The sequence below is a fragment of the Cervus elaphus genome, chromosome 12 (assembly GCF_910594005.1).
Source record: "Cervus elaphus chromosome 12, mCerEla1.1, whole genome shotgun sequence".
NCBI classification, from domain to species: Eukaryota; Metazoa; Chordata; class Mammalia; order Artiodactyla; family Cervidae; genus Cervus; species Cervus elaphus.
In genome coordinates this window covers 2,913,953-2,936,241 of record NC_057826.1, presented here as the reverse complement: position 1 = coordinate 2,936,241, position 22,289 = coordinate 2,913,953, and the positions used below count along the sequence as shown (strand labels likewise).

Below are 22,289 nucleotides of genomic sequence, written 5' to 3'. Positions count from 1 at the left end.
GGATCTTCCCTACCCAGGGATCGAACCCAGGTCTCCTTCGTTGCAAGTAGACTCTTTACCGTCTGAACCACCAGGGCCGCACTGGACTCTCCCTTTCTGGCCTAGCTTAGCCTTGTCCTCTCACGTTGCTATGGCGTGTCATGCTAAAGAAATTGCTTATCCTTGCCTGGTGACCAGATGGTTTACACACTGCTTCCACACATATTCTTAAACAAATATTTTAGGGTATTCTTTTTGGATTTTAGAACTGTAGAAAGCAAGGATCTTTTTTTTTTTTTCTTTCTTTCCTTTTTCTGTTTCTTAGTAACTTTCCTAGTAAAGCATGCTGCAGATTGAGTGTTCAGAGGTTGCTGACTATAAACATGTGAGTGTAGATCTTTTATAAATAAATTGGTTATGAATCTTTTTTTTTTTTTTTAAACCAGTGGACTTCTATTTAATTTGGGATACAAAAAAACCCGTTTTTCAGCACCCGGCACCAATATGTATTACATAGTCTATTTACAAACATTTCTCAGAGGACATTACAGTCAGAATTAATTTCTTACCTTCAGCCACTAATCCCATTATGTTTATGCAGAGCAGAAGGGTTTATAGTGTGTGGATTTTCCTCCTCCCCAGGTGATTAAAGTCTGAATGTTTTAACCACCATGAACTTATTTTTGAATATAAAATATTTCCTTGGTTTAGTTGTAAAATTATTTTGAATTCCTGAGATACTGTGACTTCATTAAATACATTGATATCTTCTCTGTGCTCTAAGTGAGGTTAGAGTAATTAGAATTTTCTAATAATAGAAAATTTAGCACCCTTCCCTGGATATTAGTTTTACAGAACTCCTGAGTGCACTTTGGGGGCAAGATTAGAGTTAATGTTTGGGTTTTTATTGAATGATTTTTAGTCTACCTACAAATACTCGGTTAATCATTAAAGCTTTTTATTTTAGAAACTGTATTATCCTAAAGATGTTTACTACCTTCTTAATGCTTTCCAGGAACCAGATCCTGCATTGCCAGTGTCTCAGGTAAAGGTTTAGCTGCAATCTTTAGTTTAGAGACTAGTTTAGTTACTACTACTTAGTTGTTGCTATAGATTAGTATGTTTGCTGTGTATCTACTGTGCTGTTATAAAATTAGCTGAATCTACCAGGCATTCTGTACCTATGTACGTAAATATAAACTATTATATTTCCAATACTTTGAGTCTACAGGTGTAACACTAGGGCACTCTACTCATGAAGACTTGGAGCTTAAATAGAAATGACCAGTACTGACCCAGAGGATGAGATACAAAAGAGGAGGCAAGGGGATCCGGGGGCTTAGAAAGGGAGCCAGAACATCCGCAGAGCCAGGAGTGTCCGGAAAGACTGTGATGGATGGGATGGTCGGTCCTGAGCAAGGAGAAAGGTCTTGTCTTTAGAGAGAGGTGCCTGCCACCATGAGGAGGAAAGGAAGATGTGGCCAGACAGCCACATCTCCCGAATCAGCTTTGTTAGAAATGGAGAGGCAGCCAGAAAGAGCTGCCGACTGGGTGAGACGGTGGATGAATCAGAAGGGAACCCAGGAGGAGGAGGTCTGGGTCGGGGGGCTCCTGACCAGTGAAGTTTTTAGCCCAGGAGGGTTTCTAGTAAGTCTGGGAAGAAGGAGAGGGGATGAGAGAGCTGTAAATCAGAGAACTTAAATCTTACCAGGTGTTTGCCCTGCCAAGCGAGAGAAAACTGTCTTTTAGGTAAATAAACAGTTTGAATCTCATGGGGTTCAAATGTGTAGTCATCAGACCTTTTAGAAGAAAGCGGTATACAAAATACTCTGAAGGAGGCCTGTGTGGTATCAAACAAAGATGCTGAATAGGTTAAAATGTACTACTCTCTTCTTTAAAAGGGTGACATTTGTCGTTAGAATATTCATTGTAGTTCCTGTATTGATAGATGTGCAGAACTATTTTTTTTTGCATGATATATGTACAAGTCATAAGGAGGACCTGAAGTATAAGCAGAGTAAGTAACATGCCTTTTGTTTTCAGTAATTTTGCAAGATTTTGATTAAAATTAAGATTGAATTAAAACATCAACCACTTGCATTGTTGGTCTGGTTTTAAAACTACATGGGATTTGAAAGTTTCAAAACCAGCGCAAGGACTTCGTGAAGGACCTGCATTTGGTATCTGCTGTCCTGCTACTGCTGACTTAACTGGACTGTGATCTAGAAGAATCGGAAGGGAGCAGGGCTGACTGGATCCTTCTGAGCTCACTGTTTCCATCTTGTGCCTTTGTGCTGTCTCGGGTTTTTAACCACTTCAAAGTCAATGAGGCTTTACAATAACAACTCAACATCTTGTGCCTGAGTTTTCATTCTCATGGAGTAGGCAGAGTGTCAGATGTTACTGATTCTCATGATGTCTAAGTGAGGTTAGACCATTCTTTTGGTGGCTTTATTCTAAGAATAACTTAGGAGAATTGTTTCTTGCCAGCCTTAGGCCTTACATGGCTTTGCGTTCTGTGTTAAGAGGAACAGAACAATTTAAACATGTTTTACTCAGTAGAGTTTTAACCTTTTCATTTGTCTATTTTTATCACTAAAATTGGGTTAACCTCCCAGAAGGTAGTACAAGTAAGTCAATATTTCCCTGATGTTAGCAGGCAGATATATGCCTCTAATGTCCTATAGAGTAACGCAGTAGGTGAATGAGTTGAAATTATGTTTCACAGATAAAAAAGGAAATAATTGATGTGATAATGACTCATTTATCAAGGAGAATCTCTGTTTTTCTATGAAAAAACTCCTAAGCATCTATTATTTTTTATCAATTTCACAGTACTTCCAGTTCATTGGTATTCAAATTTATTTGGATAAACCACACGACCCTGTCATTTATTAACAAGTTAAGTGTATCTGATAGAAACAATTTGCAATTTTATTTAGATTCTAGCGGCAGTGTAGAATTACCAGTTTGCTTTGTTATGCATTTTATTTCACCAGTTAGTTTTGAACTTAAAAATTTAAATAGGCAGAAGAATTTAGGGTTGTAAAACGTACGTGGCTTTCCTCCAAAATAAGATGTTTTCATTAAAATTCCAAGAATTGTTCCTGTTGCCCAGAGCAGTTCCTTGAATACAATCTGATGTTTAATCAAGCAGTGATATATATCATTTTCAAGGGCATTTTTTGTTGGGATAGAAGGAAAGTTAGGAATATTAATATTGTCAAATACTGATAAAATTTAAAATTAAATAATGGTGTAGATTTTATTGCAGATATTTAAATATCAGGAATTCACATGATTATCTCTACTTCTTAAGAGTGAGATTTTAGAAATTGGAACAAATATACTTTTTTGACAAAAGGAATTCTTATGGAATAAAATTTTAAGAAATAAATCTTCCTATTTGGCTTCTGAAGCATATATTCATTTGGTGAGGGAACAGTGGATTTACTTTCCTATCCTGATATAAAAAAAGCTGCCCTTCGTTAACATTTGAGACTTTACTAGGAGGCTGGAAGTCAAGAAGCCTGATGGATTGGACTCTGAGGTGACAGTATGGGTATGAAAATGGTCTTACAAAGTATGTGCACTGATAATGAATTAATATCCAAGTGTCTAAATGAAACCATACTAATAAAAACGTGACTTCTAGAGAGCTCATTTAACGAGGGCTCCCAATCATATGCAAGTCCCCTACACGCGAGCCTCCAGCTTCTGCACCCGCAGAGATGCCGTCGGGCGTGCGCGTGTCGGGTGGCGTCCGCGTGAGGGACGCCGCGCCGCCCCGGCTCCCGCCGCCGACGGCCTTCAGCCCCGCCGTCTCCCACCTGTCTGCCTCCTCCGGGCGGTGACTCTGCTGGCGTGTCCACTGGATGCCAGCCCCTGAGTGCCAGCTGCTGTCCTACCGCCCTTTTCAAGGTCCTGAGAAGGCGATGGCACCCACTCCAGTGCTCTTGTCTGGAGAATCCCAGGGACGGAGGAGCCTGGTGGGCTGCGGTCCATGGGGTCGCGAAGAGTCAGACACGACTGAGTGACTTCACTCTCACTTTCCACTTTCATGCACTGGAGAAGGAAACGGCAACCCACTCCAGTGTTCTTGCCTGGAGAATCCCAGGGACGGGGGAGCCTGGTGGGCTGCCGTCTCTGGGGTCGCACAGAGTCGGAGACGGCTGAAGCGACTTAGCAGCAGCAGCACTGTAAGATTAAAACCGTTTTGTTGTGTGTGTGTGTGTGTGTGTGTGTTTACGTGTTTGTGTGAAAAGCATCACAAACCGACGTCACAGTACAGTACTCTGTAGCCGGTTGTGTCACCTGGGTCCCTAGGCTAACTTTGTTGGACGTAGGAACAAGTTGGACCTCTGTGCTCTTGAGACTGAACTCGTTCGTGTGCAGGGGACTTCTTGTCCTGAAAGTTTACTAGCTCCTCCTCCTCAGGGGGGAAGGCCACATCCCTCTCTGGGGCAGACAGGGTCCCGCGTTTGCCCCCGACTTTTCCTCCAGCTTCTTCCCAAGCCCCTTCTCCTCAGCCAAGCCCCGCCCTTTAGTTTCTCCAAATCGGCTCCGAAGCGGGGCTGCCTCCTCCTACTCGCGTCATCTGGCAATCGCTCTCCCGTCTTGGCCGCAGGCGGAACTCTTCTTCTTCACCTTTCCCTCCACCCCAAGGCATCCGGTCCCATCACTTCATGGCAAATAGATGGGGAAACAGTGGAAACAGTGACAGACTATTTTTTAGGCTCCAAAATCTCTGCAGATGGTGATTGCAGCCATGAAATTAAAAGTCACTTGCTCCTTGGAAGAAAAGCTATGACCAACCTAGACAGCTTATTAAAAAGCAGAGACATTACTTTGGCAACAAAGGTCCATCTAGTCAAAGCTATGGTTTTTCCAGTAGTCATGTATGGATGTGAGAGTTAGACTATAAAGAAAGCTGAGCACTAAAGAATTAATGCTTTTGAACTGTGGTGTTGGAGAAGACTCTTGAGAGTCCCTTGGACTGCAAGGAGACCCAACCAGTCCATCCTAAAGCAGATCACTCCTGAGTATTCATTGGAAGGACTGATGCTGAAGCTGAAACTCCAATATTTTGGCCACCTGATGTGAAGAATTGACTCACTGGAAAAGACCCTGATGTTGGGGAAGATTGAAGGCAGGAGGAGAAGGGGACAACAGAGGATGAGATGGTTGGATGGCATCACCGACTCAATGGACCTGAGTTTGAGTAAACTCCGGGAGCTGGTGATGGACAGGGAGGCCTGACATGCTTCAGTCCATGGGGTCGCAAAGAGTAGGACATGACTGAGCGACTGAACTGAACTGACAAGGCAGTTGGCTGCCTTTCTCTGCCATGTTCCGGATTTTTGTTTTTATTCTTTCCCTGTAACACTGAAATTCTTACGAGCTAGATCCTGGGCTGTGGCTTACGCAGCCCTGTTCTCAGGACCTGGGATGCAGTGTGTGCCCCCTGGGAATGTGAGGAGGAAGCAGTGAGGCCCGTGTCTCACTTTCCTGTGTGAACAGAAAGTGCCGCAGTCCTTCCTGTCCGCCAGGGTGTGCTGAGCAAAGAATACCCTTTTGAAAAATGAAAGCCTTCTGATACTTGCAGGGCAGCATAAACTGTGAAGACTTAGAGATAAATCAGGATTACTTACATTCATCCTCAAAGTTAAACTATAAGTCCAAGCCATTGACAACTTCTGTGACCCCTGAGGACTGTTGTATAGATCTGGCAGCTTTCCTAATCTTTTTTGTGAGTGAAAATCTCAGAAGGTTTCTACATGTTGGTGGCTCTCACAGTTAGATGCAGTTCTACCTGAAGTTGACTTTTTTGTTTTTTAACAAACAAATCAGTTCTTTGGGCCCATATTCTGCCCATTCAATTGTGCTGAATTTACACATAACATTTGAAATATTTTATTCTAAGTTTTCTGATAAGAATCCAGTAAACTTCAGCCAGAAAAGTACAAGCCCCAAATCCAGTAATCTAGTCAAGTGTAATTTCACTCGAGGACCCTAAATATGTTGTGAAGTCATCCTTCTTTGTTCCCATTGAAACGAAAGCCTGAGGACTTTCTTTTATTCTTTTCTTTAATAATTTTTTAAAAACAGACATTCCAGTTACTTCAGCCCACAAGAGGAGCTCTCCTTTCTAATTCTGGTCAAGCTGTTGTCCTTGTCGCTCATTCGTCATGTGTCATGCACTCCTTGGCCCTGCCGTTTAATCCAGCAGGTGATGACGTTCAGGGAAATTAGGATCCACATTTTCTTCTCAGAACCTGTCGTGCGATGCTATGTAACGAGGTGCTCCGTCAGCACACGCTGATGACTGAGCACATCTCGAGACCTTGATGAGGGCCCTTTGGACCTCTGTCACCTCCGTCGGTTCCTCTCTCTGTCCCTTTGTCCGCCTGCAGCTTGCTTCACAGCCCAGCTCCTAGGGCGATGAGGCCTAACCACTGTCCTTGCTGCTTGCTCCTCTCCACTTCAGAGTCGGTCGGGTACTGCAGCTTCAAGGGTGCCCTCCTCCCACAGCTGCCACAGGGCACCAACCTCTCCTGCTCTCTGCTTCTACTGAGGCAGAAAGGCAGACTTTTCTGTTGAAGCAGTTTTAAATGTTTAATAAATGTTTGGGCCTCCCTGGTGGCTCAGACGGTGAAGAATCTACTCGCAATGCAGGAGACCCGGGCTTGATCCCTGGGTCGGGAAGATCCCCTGGAGGAGGGCATGGCAGCTCACTCCAGTGTTCTTGCCTGGAGAATCCCATGAACAGAGGAGCCTGGTGGGCTACAGTCCATGCGGGTCCCAAAGAGCTGGACACGACTGAGCGACTTTCACTTTTCTATTGAGGCAGAAAGGTAGACTTTTCTGTTCAAGCAGTTTTAAATTTTTAATAAGGTATTCAGTTGTGCACAGCTTTACATCTGATTTCTCAAGGTAAAGCAAAGCTGGTAAGATACTTTCTAGACTCTTTAATTATCTTTTCCATTTTTTTTTCTTCCACTTTTCTACCAGGGTTTCTACTGACTAGATCATAAAACACCTGAGATTGTGTTGATTAGTTACTAAAAAGTGGCAAAAATTGATCTTAGTTCGAGTCAACAGTTTTGAAATACCTATTGTGTACAAAAACCATAGGTGTTATGGAAAATTCAAAGTGAACAAGGTAAAAAAGCTTGTGTTCTGGGGGATGGGAGGGAATTACAGTGTTTGTCAAATATGGTACATACATAATAATACAGGTATGAAGAGACTGCTTTATGAGAAAGATAAGAGGGAAGTAGGTTTAGAGTTCAACCATCAGGAAAGTTTTCATGAAGGACTTGGCTCTGAAGGAGGAAGACAGAACACTGTGGTTGCAGCTTTATTCCTTTGTTTTCAAATTACTAGTAAAATTTTCTATAAAGATCTTCTTTCACGTATAAAAAGATGTGTCAGAAGAGTGCTAGGTAATGACCACACTGTTGTTTGCTAGGTGATTGATACATAGAGGTTGTTTCTTGGTTAATAATGACACTGTCTTCTTGCATTAGTTTCTAGACATAGCCCTTTAAATCAGTATTACGCATTGTGTGGTAAATATGCTTGATAAAAATTAGATAATAATAAAGGATGGTTAGCTTCTGCAGGCTTTGCACTACTTCCAGTGCGAGTTAAGACATGCTTTATCTTATCCATGCTTTTTAGGCGGCCTGGATTTTGAAAGCGCGCGCGCTGACTGAAATGGTGTACGTAGATGAAATTGACGTAGATCAGAACGGAATCGCAGAAATGATGCTGGATGAGAATGCTATTGCTCAAGTTCCCCGTAAGTATTGATTATTTTCAGTTAAGTAAATGAAATGCCATTAGGAGGCGGAATATGCTCTCTATATACTTCTTTTTTTGTTGTAATAAAAATAAGACATTATATACATGAAAGATGTCTATATGTGAAAAAATATTACGTCAAGTAAATGGCCTCTATTCTGCCTAAATAGTACAAAAACACAATTCAATTATATTATCTCAAAGTATGAGATTGATGTGTAACTATTTTTCAATAGAAATTATATTACAAGTTTTAAAATGTTTCATAAAAATGCATTCAGTCTGATCTGGTACAACAAAAGATTGTTTATCCAAGAGTCTGTAAACACAGGGAGCATCCGAACAACAGAAATGTTCTAAAAGGGTTTTTGAAAAACTGACCATTTGAAAGCATCACTCCCTTGAAGTAACTGAAGATGCTTTGCTGTGATGCGTGATGTGAGGTGGGGGAGCGAGTGCTTGGCTTGGCAGAGAATGCCCATCACGACGGTCACAGCGGCCCAGTCCCGGCTTGCAGCTGTGCTGCTGTGAATGGCGCTGGATGATTACCATGACATGCGGTGGTCTTGCTGGTAATTTCTTAGTTGCGACAGTGGTCAGTCATTTATATGTGTTTGGAAGGTAATAGCTGTTTTAAAGTGTCTCTTTTCTCTGTCATTTGGTCTTTTGGAGTTAAAATATCTAAACTCTAGATATTGGGGGTAAATGATCTTTTCTTGGGAGAAGAAGTTTGTATGAAAAATAAACTATGAGTATGCTGCTGCTAAGTCGCTTCAGTCGTGTCCGGCTCCGCGCGACCCTGTGGACTGCAGCCCGCTAGGCTTCTCTATCCACGGGTTTCTCCAGGCAAGAATACTGGAGTGGGTTGCTGTTTCCTTCTCCAGGGGATCTTCCTAACCCAGGGATCGAAGCTGGGTCTCTTACGTCTTACCTGCATTGGCAGGTGGGATCTTTACCACGAGCACTGCCTGGGAGTATAGAACTCTCGTTTTGATGAGTCAGAGCTTTGGAGCCTGTCTTGTTTTGAGTGTGAATGCTGGCAAGTTGACCTGTTTACCTAAGTCTCTAAGCCTTGGCTAAATGGGTTAGTACTACCTACCTTATAGAATTAGTGTGAAGATTAAATGTGATAACAAAAGTAACATTGGTACTCAATAAATACTAATCAAACACATGTTACTAGGTGCAGTTCTTGTTATTAAGGTCTTTTTCATCAGGCCAGCACACTTGTGAAAATTGCGTTAGTGGACAGTTTTTACAGATTAATAAATAATATATGAATTGAACTTGTCATCTGATCTCCTAGGTCCTGGAACATCTCTGAAACTCCCTGGAACTAATCAGACAGGAGGGCCTAGCCCCACGGTCAGGTATGTTCACTACACTCCTGTTTCATCCCGCTAAATACCGACCAGACTGTATGAGAACCTTCCTTTCTCGATCTTCGTGGTATTTTAACGATTTACGATCCTCACAGGCCGATCACTCAGGCTGGAAGACCCATTACAGGTTGTCTGAGGTCCGGCACGCAGAGCGGAAGGCCAGGCACTTTGGAGCAGGCCATCAGGATGCCGAGGACCGCCTACACTGCCCGCCCCATTGCCAGCTCATCTGGGAGGTTTGTCAGGCTGGGAACGGTAAGTTCTGGTGGCTGCACCTTAGCCTTGGATGACCAAAGTAATTTATGTAATGTGACATCATTATTCTCCACTCTTTTTATAGTAGGGAATTATATGGAAGATTTTTGAAGGTGATTCTTTTTTACCTGTGTTGGCTTTATAATTTTATGCACGTTAAATTCAATTTTTGTTTCAAGAGAAAGTTTCAGTTTTTCTTGTTCTGTTACTTCTCCCCACAGGCTTCCATGCTTACAAGTCCTGATGGACCTTTTATAAATTTATCTAGACTGAATTTAACAAAATATGCCCAGAAACCTAAATTGGCAAAGGTATGTTCTTAAAGTTATTTTATGTTATGAAGTGATGCTCAAAGTGAAAGTGAAAGTCGCTTCACTCAGTTGTGTCCGACTCTTTGCGACCCCATGGACTATACAGTCCATGGAGTTTTCCAGGCCAGAATACTGGAGTGGGTAACCCTTCCCTTCTCCAGGGGATCTTCCCAACCCAGAGTTTGAGCCCAAGTCCCCTGCATTGCAGGCGGATTCTTTACCAGCAGAGCCACAAGGGAAGCCCAAGAGTGGGTATAGCCTATTCCTTCTCCAGCGGATCTTCCTGGCCCAGGAATCGAACCAGGGTCTCCTGCATTGCACGTGGATTCTTTACCAACTGAGCTATGAGGGACTTATAATAGCATTGCAGGAAATGGATAAAAATTTGTGAAGAAAAAAGACTTTACCTTGATTGAAATGGAAATGTTTAATTAATAAACTCAATCAGAAATAAAGCATATATACTATCATAATAAGAAGTTTGTTTTCTCCTAATAAAGAATAGCAATTCATAACAAAGAAAGCAGATACACAGCACTGTCTTTGGGTAATGACGTTTAGGGGGTCATCTGTGTGTGTGTGTATTTTTCTTTTTTAGCTTGGACTATTCTCAGAAAAATAATTTTCTATCCTCATAGGAATTTAGAACTATCAAAAAGAAGATAGAAAAATGTTTTCTTTCTAATTAGTAATTAATCCAGTATCTCAATGAAGATTACTTAAGCCAGACAATGGCAAGCCAACTACATTAGTAATTCTAACTATTAAATTCTTTTCTAAATTAAAGAGAAAGAAGGATAGAGAGAGAGAAGGGAGAGGGGGAGGAATAGGAAGAAGGATGTTCATGACCTTTCCAGTAGAAAAAAATTTGAAGGTGAGCATAGAATAATTCAGAGCCAGGAGCAGTTAGCTTCCAGAAACTGGTATAAGCCTAGCTCAGGTTTTTAGCTGTAATCTCCGTGAATTCTGTGCATGAGTGCTGATTTCACTCCTATTATCAGTTCTTCTGGCGTTTAACATATTTACTAAATGTTAAACATTTTAGGGACTTTCCTTGTGGCTCAGCCGGTAAAGAATCCGCCTGCAAAGCAGGAGACCTGGGTTTGATCCCTGGGTTGGGAAGATCCCCTGGAGAAGGGAAAGGCTCCCCACTCCAGTATTCTGGCCTAGAGAATCCCATGGACTGTATAGTCCATGGAGTCAAAAACAGTCGGACACGACTGAGCGACAAACATTCTAGGGAAGGCGAAAAAGAACTCTAGCCATACAGATTGAAACTTAAGTCAGAAAAAGGAATGCTAGCTGGTAAAAAGGAAATCAGACTGTCACAATGCCAATGATACTTTTCTTCGTTCCTTATTTGATAGTGGTCTAAACAACTTGATTTAGCAGAGTCATAAAGTTTTACTTATTTCTCTTACCTTTATGAGGAATATCTGATTGCTTATCTTTTCAGGCCATTTATTAGAGGTGACTCATTGGCTACTTGATACCATTGCTGTTTACTAACCAGGGATTGTAGTCAGTGGAGGCATTTCCCCTCAGTTAAGTTAGGATACTTCCAGGACAGACCTGGTTTATGTTATGAAATTCAAACCAAACTAGATTTTGCACTTATTTAATGTGTTGTGGAAATAATGCCAAGTTTCTCTATCTTTGGTCTCCAGCTTGCCTTGACTTAACTTATCAGGACACGAGCTGTACTCATAACTTTTTAAAAAATGACTGAACAAATGGAGAATTAGGAATAGATTTTTCAAAGAGGGCCTTATCTTGATTTATTTTTTCTTGTTTTTGGTTACTTCTAAGTCATCTCTGTTAATAACCTTGATATATTCCAGGGGTAGAAGTGTACACTTTGCAAGTATAAAATAATGGTATTTATGGATAAGTATAGTATCACCAAGAGGTAGTCCGGTAGATGCTTATTTATCCAGATGAATTGGGGGCAATATTAGAATAATGGTTCTCAGCCTTGCTGCACATAGAGACATCTGCATGTTAGGAAAAACATCTTACTTTGCAGTTAAACTCCACTTTGTTTCAGAAAGAGCTTCCAGATTTTCCCATGTCTGAGGTGTCATTATTAACATCACAATCACTGTATAATACCTGCAGTTTTATGACAGTCCTAAGATTGGTCTTTTCATTTGTCTCTTTCTGATAAAATAGAATGTGTAATATGAAAAAAACTGTTGAGCTTTCCAGTTCGTATTCTTGAACTTTCCAGTTCATATTTTTAAAAACAGGCATCAGTTATAAGTAGCCTTGTTTTTAAATGAGTGATTGTAACAAATGTATGGATATACCCTTTACTTATAAATTCCAGGCACTTTAGAAGACTTTGTTATTTTGGTTCAATCCAGCTGCTATCGAAATAGCCTTTGGGTTTTGCTATAACAATACAGGACCTTCGTTAAAATAAAATATAATGTATTTTTTGTATTTTTTCTTCACAGGCTCTGTTTGAGTATATCTTTCATCATGAAAATGATGTTAAGACTGTAAGTTTTGAATTTGTACTATTTTTTAAATGTAATTTTTCTGATTTGGGGGATTTAGATTTGGAAATGTCCTATTTATTACCTTATTTTTTTTAAAATTTATTACCTTATAAACAGCTGGAATTATTAAAGATTGAAGAATTACTCATACTTTCAAATCCACTGTTAGTTTTAGTAGGAAAATTTGTATAACTATGGAAGTAGTATGGAGAAGGAGATGGCAACCCATTCCAGTACTCTTGCCTGGAGAATCCCATGGACCAGAGCAGCCTGGTGGGCTACAGTCCACGGGGTCGCAAAGAGTCAGACATGACTGAGCGACCCACACACACACAGAAGTAGTAAGACTTGTGCCTGATCCGTAGGGTCACAGATCTCCATTAAAGGGCAAGGTGTGGGTAACTGGGAATGCTGCATGATATGTTTTCATTAAACTTTATTTTTTATACTAATAGCATGGTGGGTCAATTTTCTTCTTTGGTTTATATAGTGATTATAGGTTTACTGACACCTGTATTGGACTTCCCTGGTGGCGTAGTGGTAAAGAATCTGCCCATTAATGCTGTATTTCTTTTTTTTTTGGTAATGTTCCTATCTCTCCCCTTCAACATTTTGTGATAGAAAATTTCAAACATGTGCAGGTAGACTATATAACGAGAGTGTAATGAACCTGCGTCAATCATCACCCAAATTCAGCAGTAATCAATAATCAAGCATTTTGGTAGCCTTTTAACAGAGAATTTTAAGGTTATATGCATATGACTTCTCCATTTGTGGTAATTTTCACATGCTAGTATGCAAATGAGCAGTACCTTCACAAATTTTGTCAGATCAAATGTAGTTAATTCTACAGTGTCTAATGACAGTATTTTCTGTCATTCTTTTATTCACAGAAACAGCTTTATACCTATGTATTAAGTATGCAGGGAGACAAAAGCATTTTTCTCAGTTGTGTTTTCTATGTGTCAACCATTATGCTATTTAAAAATACATTTTTTCCTGCCTCTGTAAGCCATGTAATCTAGCTGAGGAAATAAAATTGACATGATGAAACAGTTAGAAAGGTAATTGCCAGGTTGTGATGTTATTACCAGATATCAAGGGGAAAAATCAGGGGATGATATTAGTAAAAATCCAGTAAGATTTTTTTGGAAAGGGAGGGAGAAAATGTAAAAGAAGGGTAAAAACATGACGAGAGTATGGAATGAGAAAGAAATAAGCCACATCCTCAATAGTGGGAGCGTTCTGAGGCATTGTCAGAAAGAAGTGACAGAATGTGATGCTGGATTTGGTGTGGTGGACAAAGGAGAGCGCTGGGTCACAACTGCCTCCTGAAGATGCTGTGAGCGATTGTTTTACTGACAGACATGGGGTTCTTAGGGAAGGAGGTTAGACTGTAAAGAGCTGAATAACTCACCGGAAGGCATCTTCAGTCTGAACTTGTGAAAGCCGATCCAGGTGGAGATGCCACTGCACGTATCAGAAGCTGTGCCCCTAAAATGTAGGTGAGAGCCCGGGCCAGATGCGCTGAGTATGGTAGTTAATCCTAAGAAAGTGGTGGTGGATGTGGTCACATAGAGAAAAGAGAAACTAAGGTTGGAGCGACTGAGAAACCAGGCACATTGCTGTGGATAAAAGTAAGTACGGTCCACGCCATTTTCCCTTCATATAAAGCTGGTCAGAGCATTATAGGGTGATATATGAAACCATATAGTTATATTGTCATTAAAAAGAAACATTCAGATACCATCCCCTTTTAGAAATGAGTAAATGTTTAATTACTAGATGATAGATTTCTTGACTTGTTGAAGATTGATTCATTTATTGCAGAGATGTTTATTCTTTCTTCCTACACATTCTGACCCGCTGCAGTGTGCCAGGTACGGTCCCAGGCCCTGAAACTACAGGGTGAAGCAAACAGACAAAATCTCTGCTCTTTTGGAGAGTACGTTCTGGTTGGGCAAGGAATGGAGACAGTTAGCAAATTTAAAAAAATATATAAAATGTCATGGGATAAGTAGTATAAAAATAAAGCAGGGAAACCAGGGAAGGGAATAGATAATGGCAGGGAGGATGATACTATTTTAGATGAGGTAGAAGGTGGTTGCTTTCCTGGTGGTTCAGATGGTAAAGAATCTGCCTGCAATGCAGGAGACCCGGGTTCGATCCCTGGGTTGGGAAGATCCCCTGGAGAAGGAAATGGCAGTCCACTCCAGTATTCTTGCCTGGAGAATCCCATGGGCGGAGGAGCCTGGTGGGCTACACTTCTTCGGGTCGCAAGGAGTCGGACACGACTGAGTGACTTTACTTGCACTTAGAAGGCTGTTGGTAAAGTTCACTCCAAAAAGACATTTAAACAGAGGCCTGAAGGAAGGAAGATGAACCAGATGGTTCGGTGGAGGAAGGGCATGTGAGTCGGAAAGACTGACTGCAGAGGCCTGGGTGTTATCATTCTTGGATTGTTTAAGGAACGACGAGGAGGCCGGTGTGGCTGGAGTGAAGTCTGAGAATGGGGAGAGTTGTAGGCGATGGGTTCAGAAAGCTGATAGATCAAACACCGACTAAGGGTCATGGTGATGATGTTCTTATTAATAGCTTCATCTTGAAGATGTTCTACATCTTGGCATTCACATAATGTTAGTGAGGAATAGGAACTACATTGAAAAAGAGAATTTGTTTTATGGAAAACTATTTCTGCTTTTGGGTTCTTAATAACGCTCTTCCTTTGTGGGGCAGTGTTGGCAATGTCGACAAAACTGAGGTGGCATGTGGATTGGTGATTCTGGGGTCTTTATTTCCACATGCTCTTTAATTTCATAATGCTGACGTTGTCACAGCTCTCACAATAGCGAATGAAAGACTTTTTTTAAACTTTGGTACTTGGGAGCACTGTTTCCAACTATTACTTAGGAGAGTCCCTGGAACACCTAGCTGGATGTATTCACAAGCGTTTTGTTGTAGAGATCTGCCAAGGCTCCCTGTTCCTAGGGACTTTTATAAACTTATGCCTTTTATTTATAACCTTGTAGGTCTTTATTAATAGCTAGATATTAGATTGATTAGATTATTCAAAGATCCTGAAATAGAAGTATATAGTCATTTATTTTAAAAAGCTGGCAAAGACTTTAAAGAAATATAGCTCTTCTATCACCTCCTTAAAATTAAAAAATGTTAATAGCTTTTAATTATGCATCTTATTACTATGACAGTTTTGTTTGATTCCTGAGCTATTTTCAGCATAAATCAGAGGTAAAGAATAAAATTAATGCTTGAGGGTCTCAACAGCACGTCACCATTCGAGAACAACAAAGATGTGTAAGAAGTGGGTGCCTGTTCTCAGGGAACGTAGGGTCCATTTGAAATCATAATGGTGGTTTTGTGTAGTGTAGCCTCAGTCATCAAATGAAGAGTGATCATTAATATGTAATTTTTACCATTTTTATTCTATGTCTGTAATTCATAATAATTTCCCTGATTGGCTTAGACAAATATGTGGGCATGTGAGTCCTATATGGGAACTATATCTGAAAGCAAAATCAGCAGCCTGTAGTCAGCACTAAATCTAATCTTGGAAAATTAGAATATGTAAAAAAACTCAGAATGACATATTTTTATGAAAAATAGAATGTTATATTAAATCTGAAAGTGAATCTGATTTGTTTGCTGTAACAGGTCTAAAAGATTAAGTTAAAATGAATATTATTCAGATATTTACAATGCACTCCTGAACTGAGCTGATTGAAATATGGTTTTCTGGTATTTCTAGAGATAATGATAATTGAAATAATGCCTTTTTCTCCCCTCATTTTTCACTTCCACTTTTATCTCTAGCTTCTTTTTAATTTCCATAGCTTTCAAGTAGAGATGTTGGTTTTTCAAGTCCATTAGAACCTCAGCATGTGACACCATTCCTTTATAAATAGTTTTCATATTTAGAAGTCTCCCCTGGAGTGAGGGAAGATGGGGAACACAAGGAAAGTTATTAATTTTGCAGCCGAAGCTTCAAGGAACTCTTTTGACGTTCATTTCAGATAAGAGTTAATATGAAGAAATGAACAATAATATGGGATACATTCTGAGATTATGGGCTTCCCTGGTAGCTCAGATGGTAAAGTATCTGCCTGCCATGTGGGAAACCTGGGTTCAGTCCCTGAGTTGGGATGATCCCCTGGAGAAGGGAACAGCTACCCACTCCAGTATTCTGGCCTGGAGAATTCCATGGACAGAGGAGCCTGGCAGGCTATAGTCCATGGTGTCACACAGAGTCGGATATGACTGAGGGACTTTCATTTCACTTCTGAGATTATAGAACTGAAAATCTAAGAGTTACTTTAACTGAGCTATTGGATATTGTGAAGATGTTAACACTGACTAAAGAATAAAAGGTTTTCAACCTTAATAGAAAGGATAGTAAGTATTATATAAAAAATCAGAATTCTTTTTAAACTAATTACCAAATCTTTACATGAGCTTCAGATTCCTGTGAACTTTACATTTGTATAAAGATTGATTTGCTTCCTCTTTGTCCAAATGGTTTCTGCTTTTTGGGTATAGAATCCTAATTCTTAATTAGGTATTTTTGTCTGATCTTGAATAATCACGAGAAGGGACAAACTAGAAGACATTAGAGAGAAAGGCATAAGCACACATAGAATGCAAAAGCAGTTAGCTCTTTTTCAGTCCATCACAAGCAAAGTCTGACCTTCAGGATTACTTGACATCTGTCTTTAAAGTGGGTCCTGCGCTTGGGCCTACCTTACACAGTAATGGCTTGATGGCCGCTAAGTTTGAAAGTGTTTTGGTGGGGATAAAAACGTACAGATTTTTTAATACCAGTTTTGTACCTTGTATGTTAAAGCTGTATTCAGATAGACTGTACATCTGCTTCCCTTTGATCAGTGTTTCCTTCTCATCTGCTGTCAGCCCTCTGGTCTGGAACTGATTATTTAGGGAAAATTGGTGGGGCCATCTGGAGACATGAGCAACTCGAGTTTCTGTCTGATGCTAATGCATGTTTTGATTGATGCTAATTATATGGTTTATTTCATTATTTATTGTTTCTGCTTATTGTCAGAAGAGAAAATCCTAATTGAAAATGAATTGTTTTTCAAAGGCTTTGGATTTGGCTGCCCTTTCCACGGAGCATTCTCAGTACAAGGACTGGTGGTGGAAAGTGCAGCTTGGAAAATGTTACCACAGGTAAAATTCAGATTCTTTGTAAAAGGCTGAAGCAGCAACATATTTTGGAGTCTCAAACCCAGTAACCTTTTCTCGGGGATGGATTTCCTCATGAAGAAGTGAGCAAGGTGTCTCTGGCTTCCTTGAGAGAGCATTTGCTTAGCAATCACGTGATGGCTTCCAGCGAGTGGTAAAGAATCCGCCTGCCAGTATAGGAGACTCAAGAGACACGTGTTCAATCCCTGGGTTGGGAAGATGCCCTGGAGTAGGAAATGGCAGCTCATTCCAGTATTCTTGCCTGGAAAATTCCACAGACAGAGGAGCCTTGTGTGCTGCAGTCCATGGGGCCTCAGAGAGTTGGGCACGACTGAGTGACTGACCACACACATACATGATGGCACTAAGAACTGACACCTTTAGAGGAGTGAAATTTTAGATCTGGGAAGGGGGCGCTTTGAGACCCTCACACCCTTTTCAGATGAAGAAGCTGAGGCCAGAGAAACTGATTTGTATCAGGAACCAGTTAGTAACAGACCTGGGATTAGAATCGAGTCTTGGTTCTCTACTCCTCTTGACTCTCACATCTTCATTTCTTCTTCTGCCTCACATCTGTAAAGTGCTTTACGGTTGAGAGAGAACTGGTCCACACATCACCTTATCTCACTCAAATCTTATGGCATTTTGGAGGTAGCTGCTGTTAGTAGCCCTTTGTCCAGATGAGAAGACGTGAGCCTCAGAAGGATAAAGTGACTTTCCCAGCTTCATGCAGCCTGTCAGCAGCAGAACTAGAATTTGAGCTCAGCTTTCTGATGCCAGTTCTTTTACTGTTTGCACAGTCTCATGGTGTTTCTCTAGGATCTGAACATTCTCACACTAGTTCACTTAACCTTTAAACACATTTTTAAGCCAATTGAGAAATCAAAAAAAGTTATAATGAATATTATGAATATTATACAGGAACTGGTAAATAGGATCTGAAATCATTGCTTAATACCAAAATACACTTGGAGCATTTGAAAAATCAAATGAATAGTTATATTTTACAAAGATAAATGTATTTTATTATTCAAAAACAAGGTAGACTAGTCACTGTGAGCATCATTCTTTAGTTACTAACTTAAGTTATTAAACACTGAGAAAAAGGAAATATATAAATAGAATAAAAAGGATGCTTATTTTTCTAGTTGAAATTAAGACTGTTTTCCATTTAGATATTTCACATAGAACTCTAAAGTATTTTTTCCTACTGTTAGATTGAGGAAGCATTTTCTGCTAAAAGGTAATTTTGGATCATTATAACATTAAGCTTTTATGAATATAATTTCTGAAGACAAGCTTGAAATCTTGAGCTTCTAAGCAAAACTCTCAGAAATCTATAATAATGAAAGAAAAACATAACTTGTTTCCTTTCCTCCATGTAAGATGGTATTTAAATGAGTGTATTTTGTCATATTAATTATTATTCTCCTCTGTTTCCTTGAACGCTTCTCATCTTTCTGTATTGAGCACTCATTCATTTGTTTGTTCACTCACAGTAAAATGTTTAATGAGAAGCTCCTTTAAACGGTTTACAACTGAATGGAGGAGAGAGAACAGGAATCAGTTGCAAACGTGGTTCGCGTTCTGATAGAAGCAAGTGCAGGGTGCAGGGGGAGCCCAGACGAAGGGCCCCTTCCTCTCAGTGGCGAGGTCAGGGGTGGGTACCAGAGGGCGCACCTAGGGCGGCTTCCCTCTCTCTGCTCCTGACCCCTGAGTCCTCCTGGTTCTTCCTGGGCAATGGCTTTTGCAGTTGCTCCCTTACTAGCCAGTCCCACTCCAGTGCCCTGATCCTGGCTTTTAGTGTCATTTGTGTGAATTGCTACATTAGTTTCTTATCTAGGTTTTCTTCCTCCATTTTCTTGTCCACTCAAGGCTTCCTATGTACTGTCAGTGACTGTTGCAAATATTCTTTGATTGATCTCCATTACCTCTGAAATGAAATCTGTATTTTACGTGTGGCATCTGTGAGTTTGTCCAAGTCTATAGCTTTGCCCATGTTTCTCACTTCTCCCATTCTGTCTTGTGTTTTCCTTTTTGGTTAAACCTAATAACTCAGCATTCCCCTAACATGATGTGGACGTTCCTTCCTGTGGGCTTGTGCCGAGAGTTTGCGTCCATCAGAGATGTCCCCTCACCCCCACCCCACCCTACCTCGCTGTCGAAATCTTGCCCATTCCTTCCTTGCTGAAACTTGGTTTGTTCCTCCTTTGTGCTCTCAAAGTACTTTTTGTTTTCTCATTGGCCTTAATACAATTAGATTTATTTTAAAATATGTTTTGTTTCGATCTTAATTGGTGCCTTCAGTACAAGGTTGTTACCGTCATTTTTGCAGTTCCTTAACATCATTAAATGTGCATGCAGTTGGTCCTTGACAATGTTTATTGAATTAAAGTGGAGAGAAAAACTTGACAGTTGGTGGAGAATATCTCTGGACTCTGACTCTTTGATATTGTTCATTGTTTATGAACTTGACTGATGTTTTCATTATTCCTAGATGTTCTCTATACATGGCGTCCACTCCATTTCCTTTGCACAAGAACCCATGTGGTGAATTCCTTTTTGATAGAATTAGAGGAAATGATCTCACAAGGGTATAGTAATAAAGCACTATGATTCATCCTTCTTTCCTTTCTCTGGTTTCCAGGCACTTCAGTAGCTCTGATTGCGTGTTTGTTTTCTAATTTCTTTATTCTTCATTGTTTTTTCTAAAATCTAGTTTGTTTTCATATTCTTTTTTATATGTATCTTTTTATTGTAATCCCTGTAAAATTAATTTTTGCAAGAGACAACTTATTAGTTAAAAATATGCAAACTAAATAGGTGTTCATGGAATTCAGTGATTCAACTTCAGCCATATGTTTAAAACTTAAATGTTCAGTTGAAACTCTGGGTATAAATATGCTGTTCTTCAGAACTTCAGAGTTCTCTGATAACATTTTATGAACACTCCTTGTAAAAGTTGCAGAGCTTTTGAAGCAGTAGGAGCTTCCACCACATCATACATCTGCTAACTTTAGGCCAGATTTTCGGATCACTTTAACCTCTTTGTCCCACATTGTCCAACATCTCTTTGGGTATAGTTATATCAGTGCTTGAGGTTTAGATTAGGAAAAAAGAACACAGCTATTCTTTCAAGCCTTTAAATGAAGTAACATAATGGACCATATTGTATACTGTTTTGTCTTTATTTCATAAATAAAAGCATTATCATAAAGTGCCTAAGTAGCTCTCAGATGCCTGGGATGAGTAGTTATGAGAAAGCCCAACAGATCTATTAACGACAGGCTGAAGTGTGCTTTAGCGATTGATTTCATGGTAATATAATGTTCCCTGGGCAGAAGTGGGTGTTGACATCAGGACAGCTGTATTTAAGCAAGGAACAAATCTCAGATTCATAGACTAGGACAATCAGTATCAGATACAAGAAAAGGGGAAAGAAAATGTTGTGGAATAATAAAATGGTATAGCTATATTACTCAAGTGGCAGTTAACTATTTACCTCAAAATTGTTTAGAGTTTAAAAATGGGCTTATGCAGAGTCAAAAAAGGTAACTTGAGACAGGTGAAAATTGGAATTACAACACATCAAAACTTACGGAATGCATCAAAAGCTGCACCTTAAGAGAGAAGTTCTGAGCAATAAATGCCTACCCAAGAAAATTCTCAAATAAACAACCTAACTTTACACCTCAAGTAACTAGAAAGGGAAGAACAAATGAAGCTCAAAGTTAGTAGAAGGAAGGAAATAACAAAGATCAGGATAGAAATAAATGAAATAGGAGCATGAAAAGGATCATAGCTATGAGTAAGTGGGATTTATTCCAGGTATGTAAGGATGGTTCAGTATATGCAAATCATTGTAATATATCGCATTAACAAAATGAAGTATAAAAATCATATGAGTATCTCAATAGATGCAGAGAGAGCATTTGACGAAGTCCAACATCCATTTATGATAAAAACTTCTAACAAAGTGGGTATAGAAGGAATGTACCTCAACATAGTAAAGGCCGTGAATGACAAGCCTGCAGCTGAAGTCACGCTCACTGCTGTTGAAAGCTTTTGCTCCCTAAATGAAGGGTGAGATAAGGATGCCTGCTGGCACTGTTTTTACTCAACATACTATTGGAAGTCCTAGCCAGAGAATTTAGGCAAGAAGAAGAAATAAAAGGCATCCACATCAGAAAAGAAGAAGTAGAACTGTCTCTGTTTATAGCAGATGTGATACTATATATAGAATATCCTAAAGACTCCACCAGAAAGCTGTTGGAAATAATAAGTGAATTCAGTAAACTTGCAGGATTCAAAATCTGTTGCTTTCTATACATTAATAACAAAGAAATTAAGAAAACAGGCCCATTTACAATTCCATCAAATAATAAAACACCTAGGAATAAATTTAACCAAAGAGACGAAAATACCTGTACACCAAGAACCGTAAGATATTAGTGAAAGAAACTGATGAAGGCACAAGTAAATTGAAAGATATTTCACATTCTTGGATTAGAAGAATTATTATTATTAAAATGTCCATAGTGCATGAAGCAATCTACAGATTCAGTGCAATCACTATCAAAATTATAGTGGCATTTTCCACAGAAGTAGAGCAAGCAGTTCTAAAACTTGTATTGGAACCACAGCAGACCCCGAAGAGCCAAAACAATCTTGATAAAGAAAAAGAGAGCTGGAGGCATTACATTCCCTGATTTCAAACCAAATTACCAGAGCTATAGGGACCAAAGCATCACTACGAACAAAGTTAGTGGAGGTGATGGAATTCCAGTTGAGCTGTTTCAGATCCTAAAAGATGATGCTGTGAAAGTGCTTCACTCAAT

General features: G+C 39.9%; 1 protein-coding gene across 1 annotated transcript in view; it reads left to right on the top strand.

Annotated features, from left to right (window-relative positions):
- The window catches only part of TTC8 (tetratricopeptide repeat domain 8), a 62,864-nt gene that overhangs the window by 16,154 nt on the left and 24,421 nt on the right, over positions 1-22,289 (top strand). The window contains exons 4-10 of the mRNA XM_043920208.1: positions 995-1,024; positions 7,663-7,783; positions 9,092-9,155; positions 9,263-9,422; positions 9,644-9,733; positions 12,193-12,237; positions 17,351-17,436. Of these exons, the coding sequence (XP_043776143.1) occupies positions 995-1,024; positions 7,663-7,783; positions 9,092-9,155; positions 9,263-9,422; positions 9,644-9,733; positions 12,193-12,237; positions 17,351-17,436 (596 nt within the window). The remainder of the gene's footprint in view (positions 1-994; positions 1,025-7,662; positions 7,784-9,091; positions 9,156-9,262; positions 9,423-9,643; positions 9,734-12,192; positions 12,238-17,350; positions 17,437-22,289) is intronic.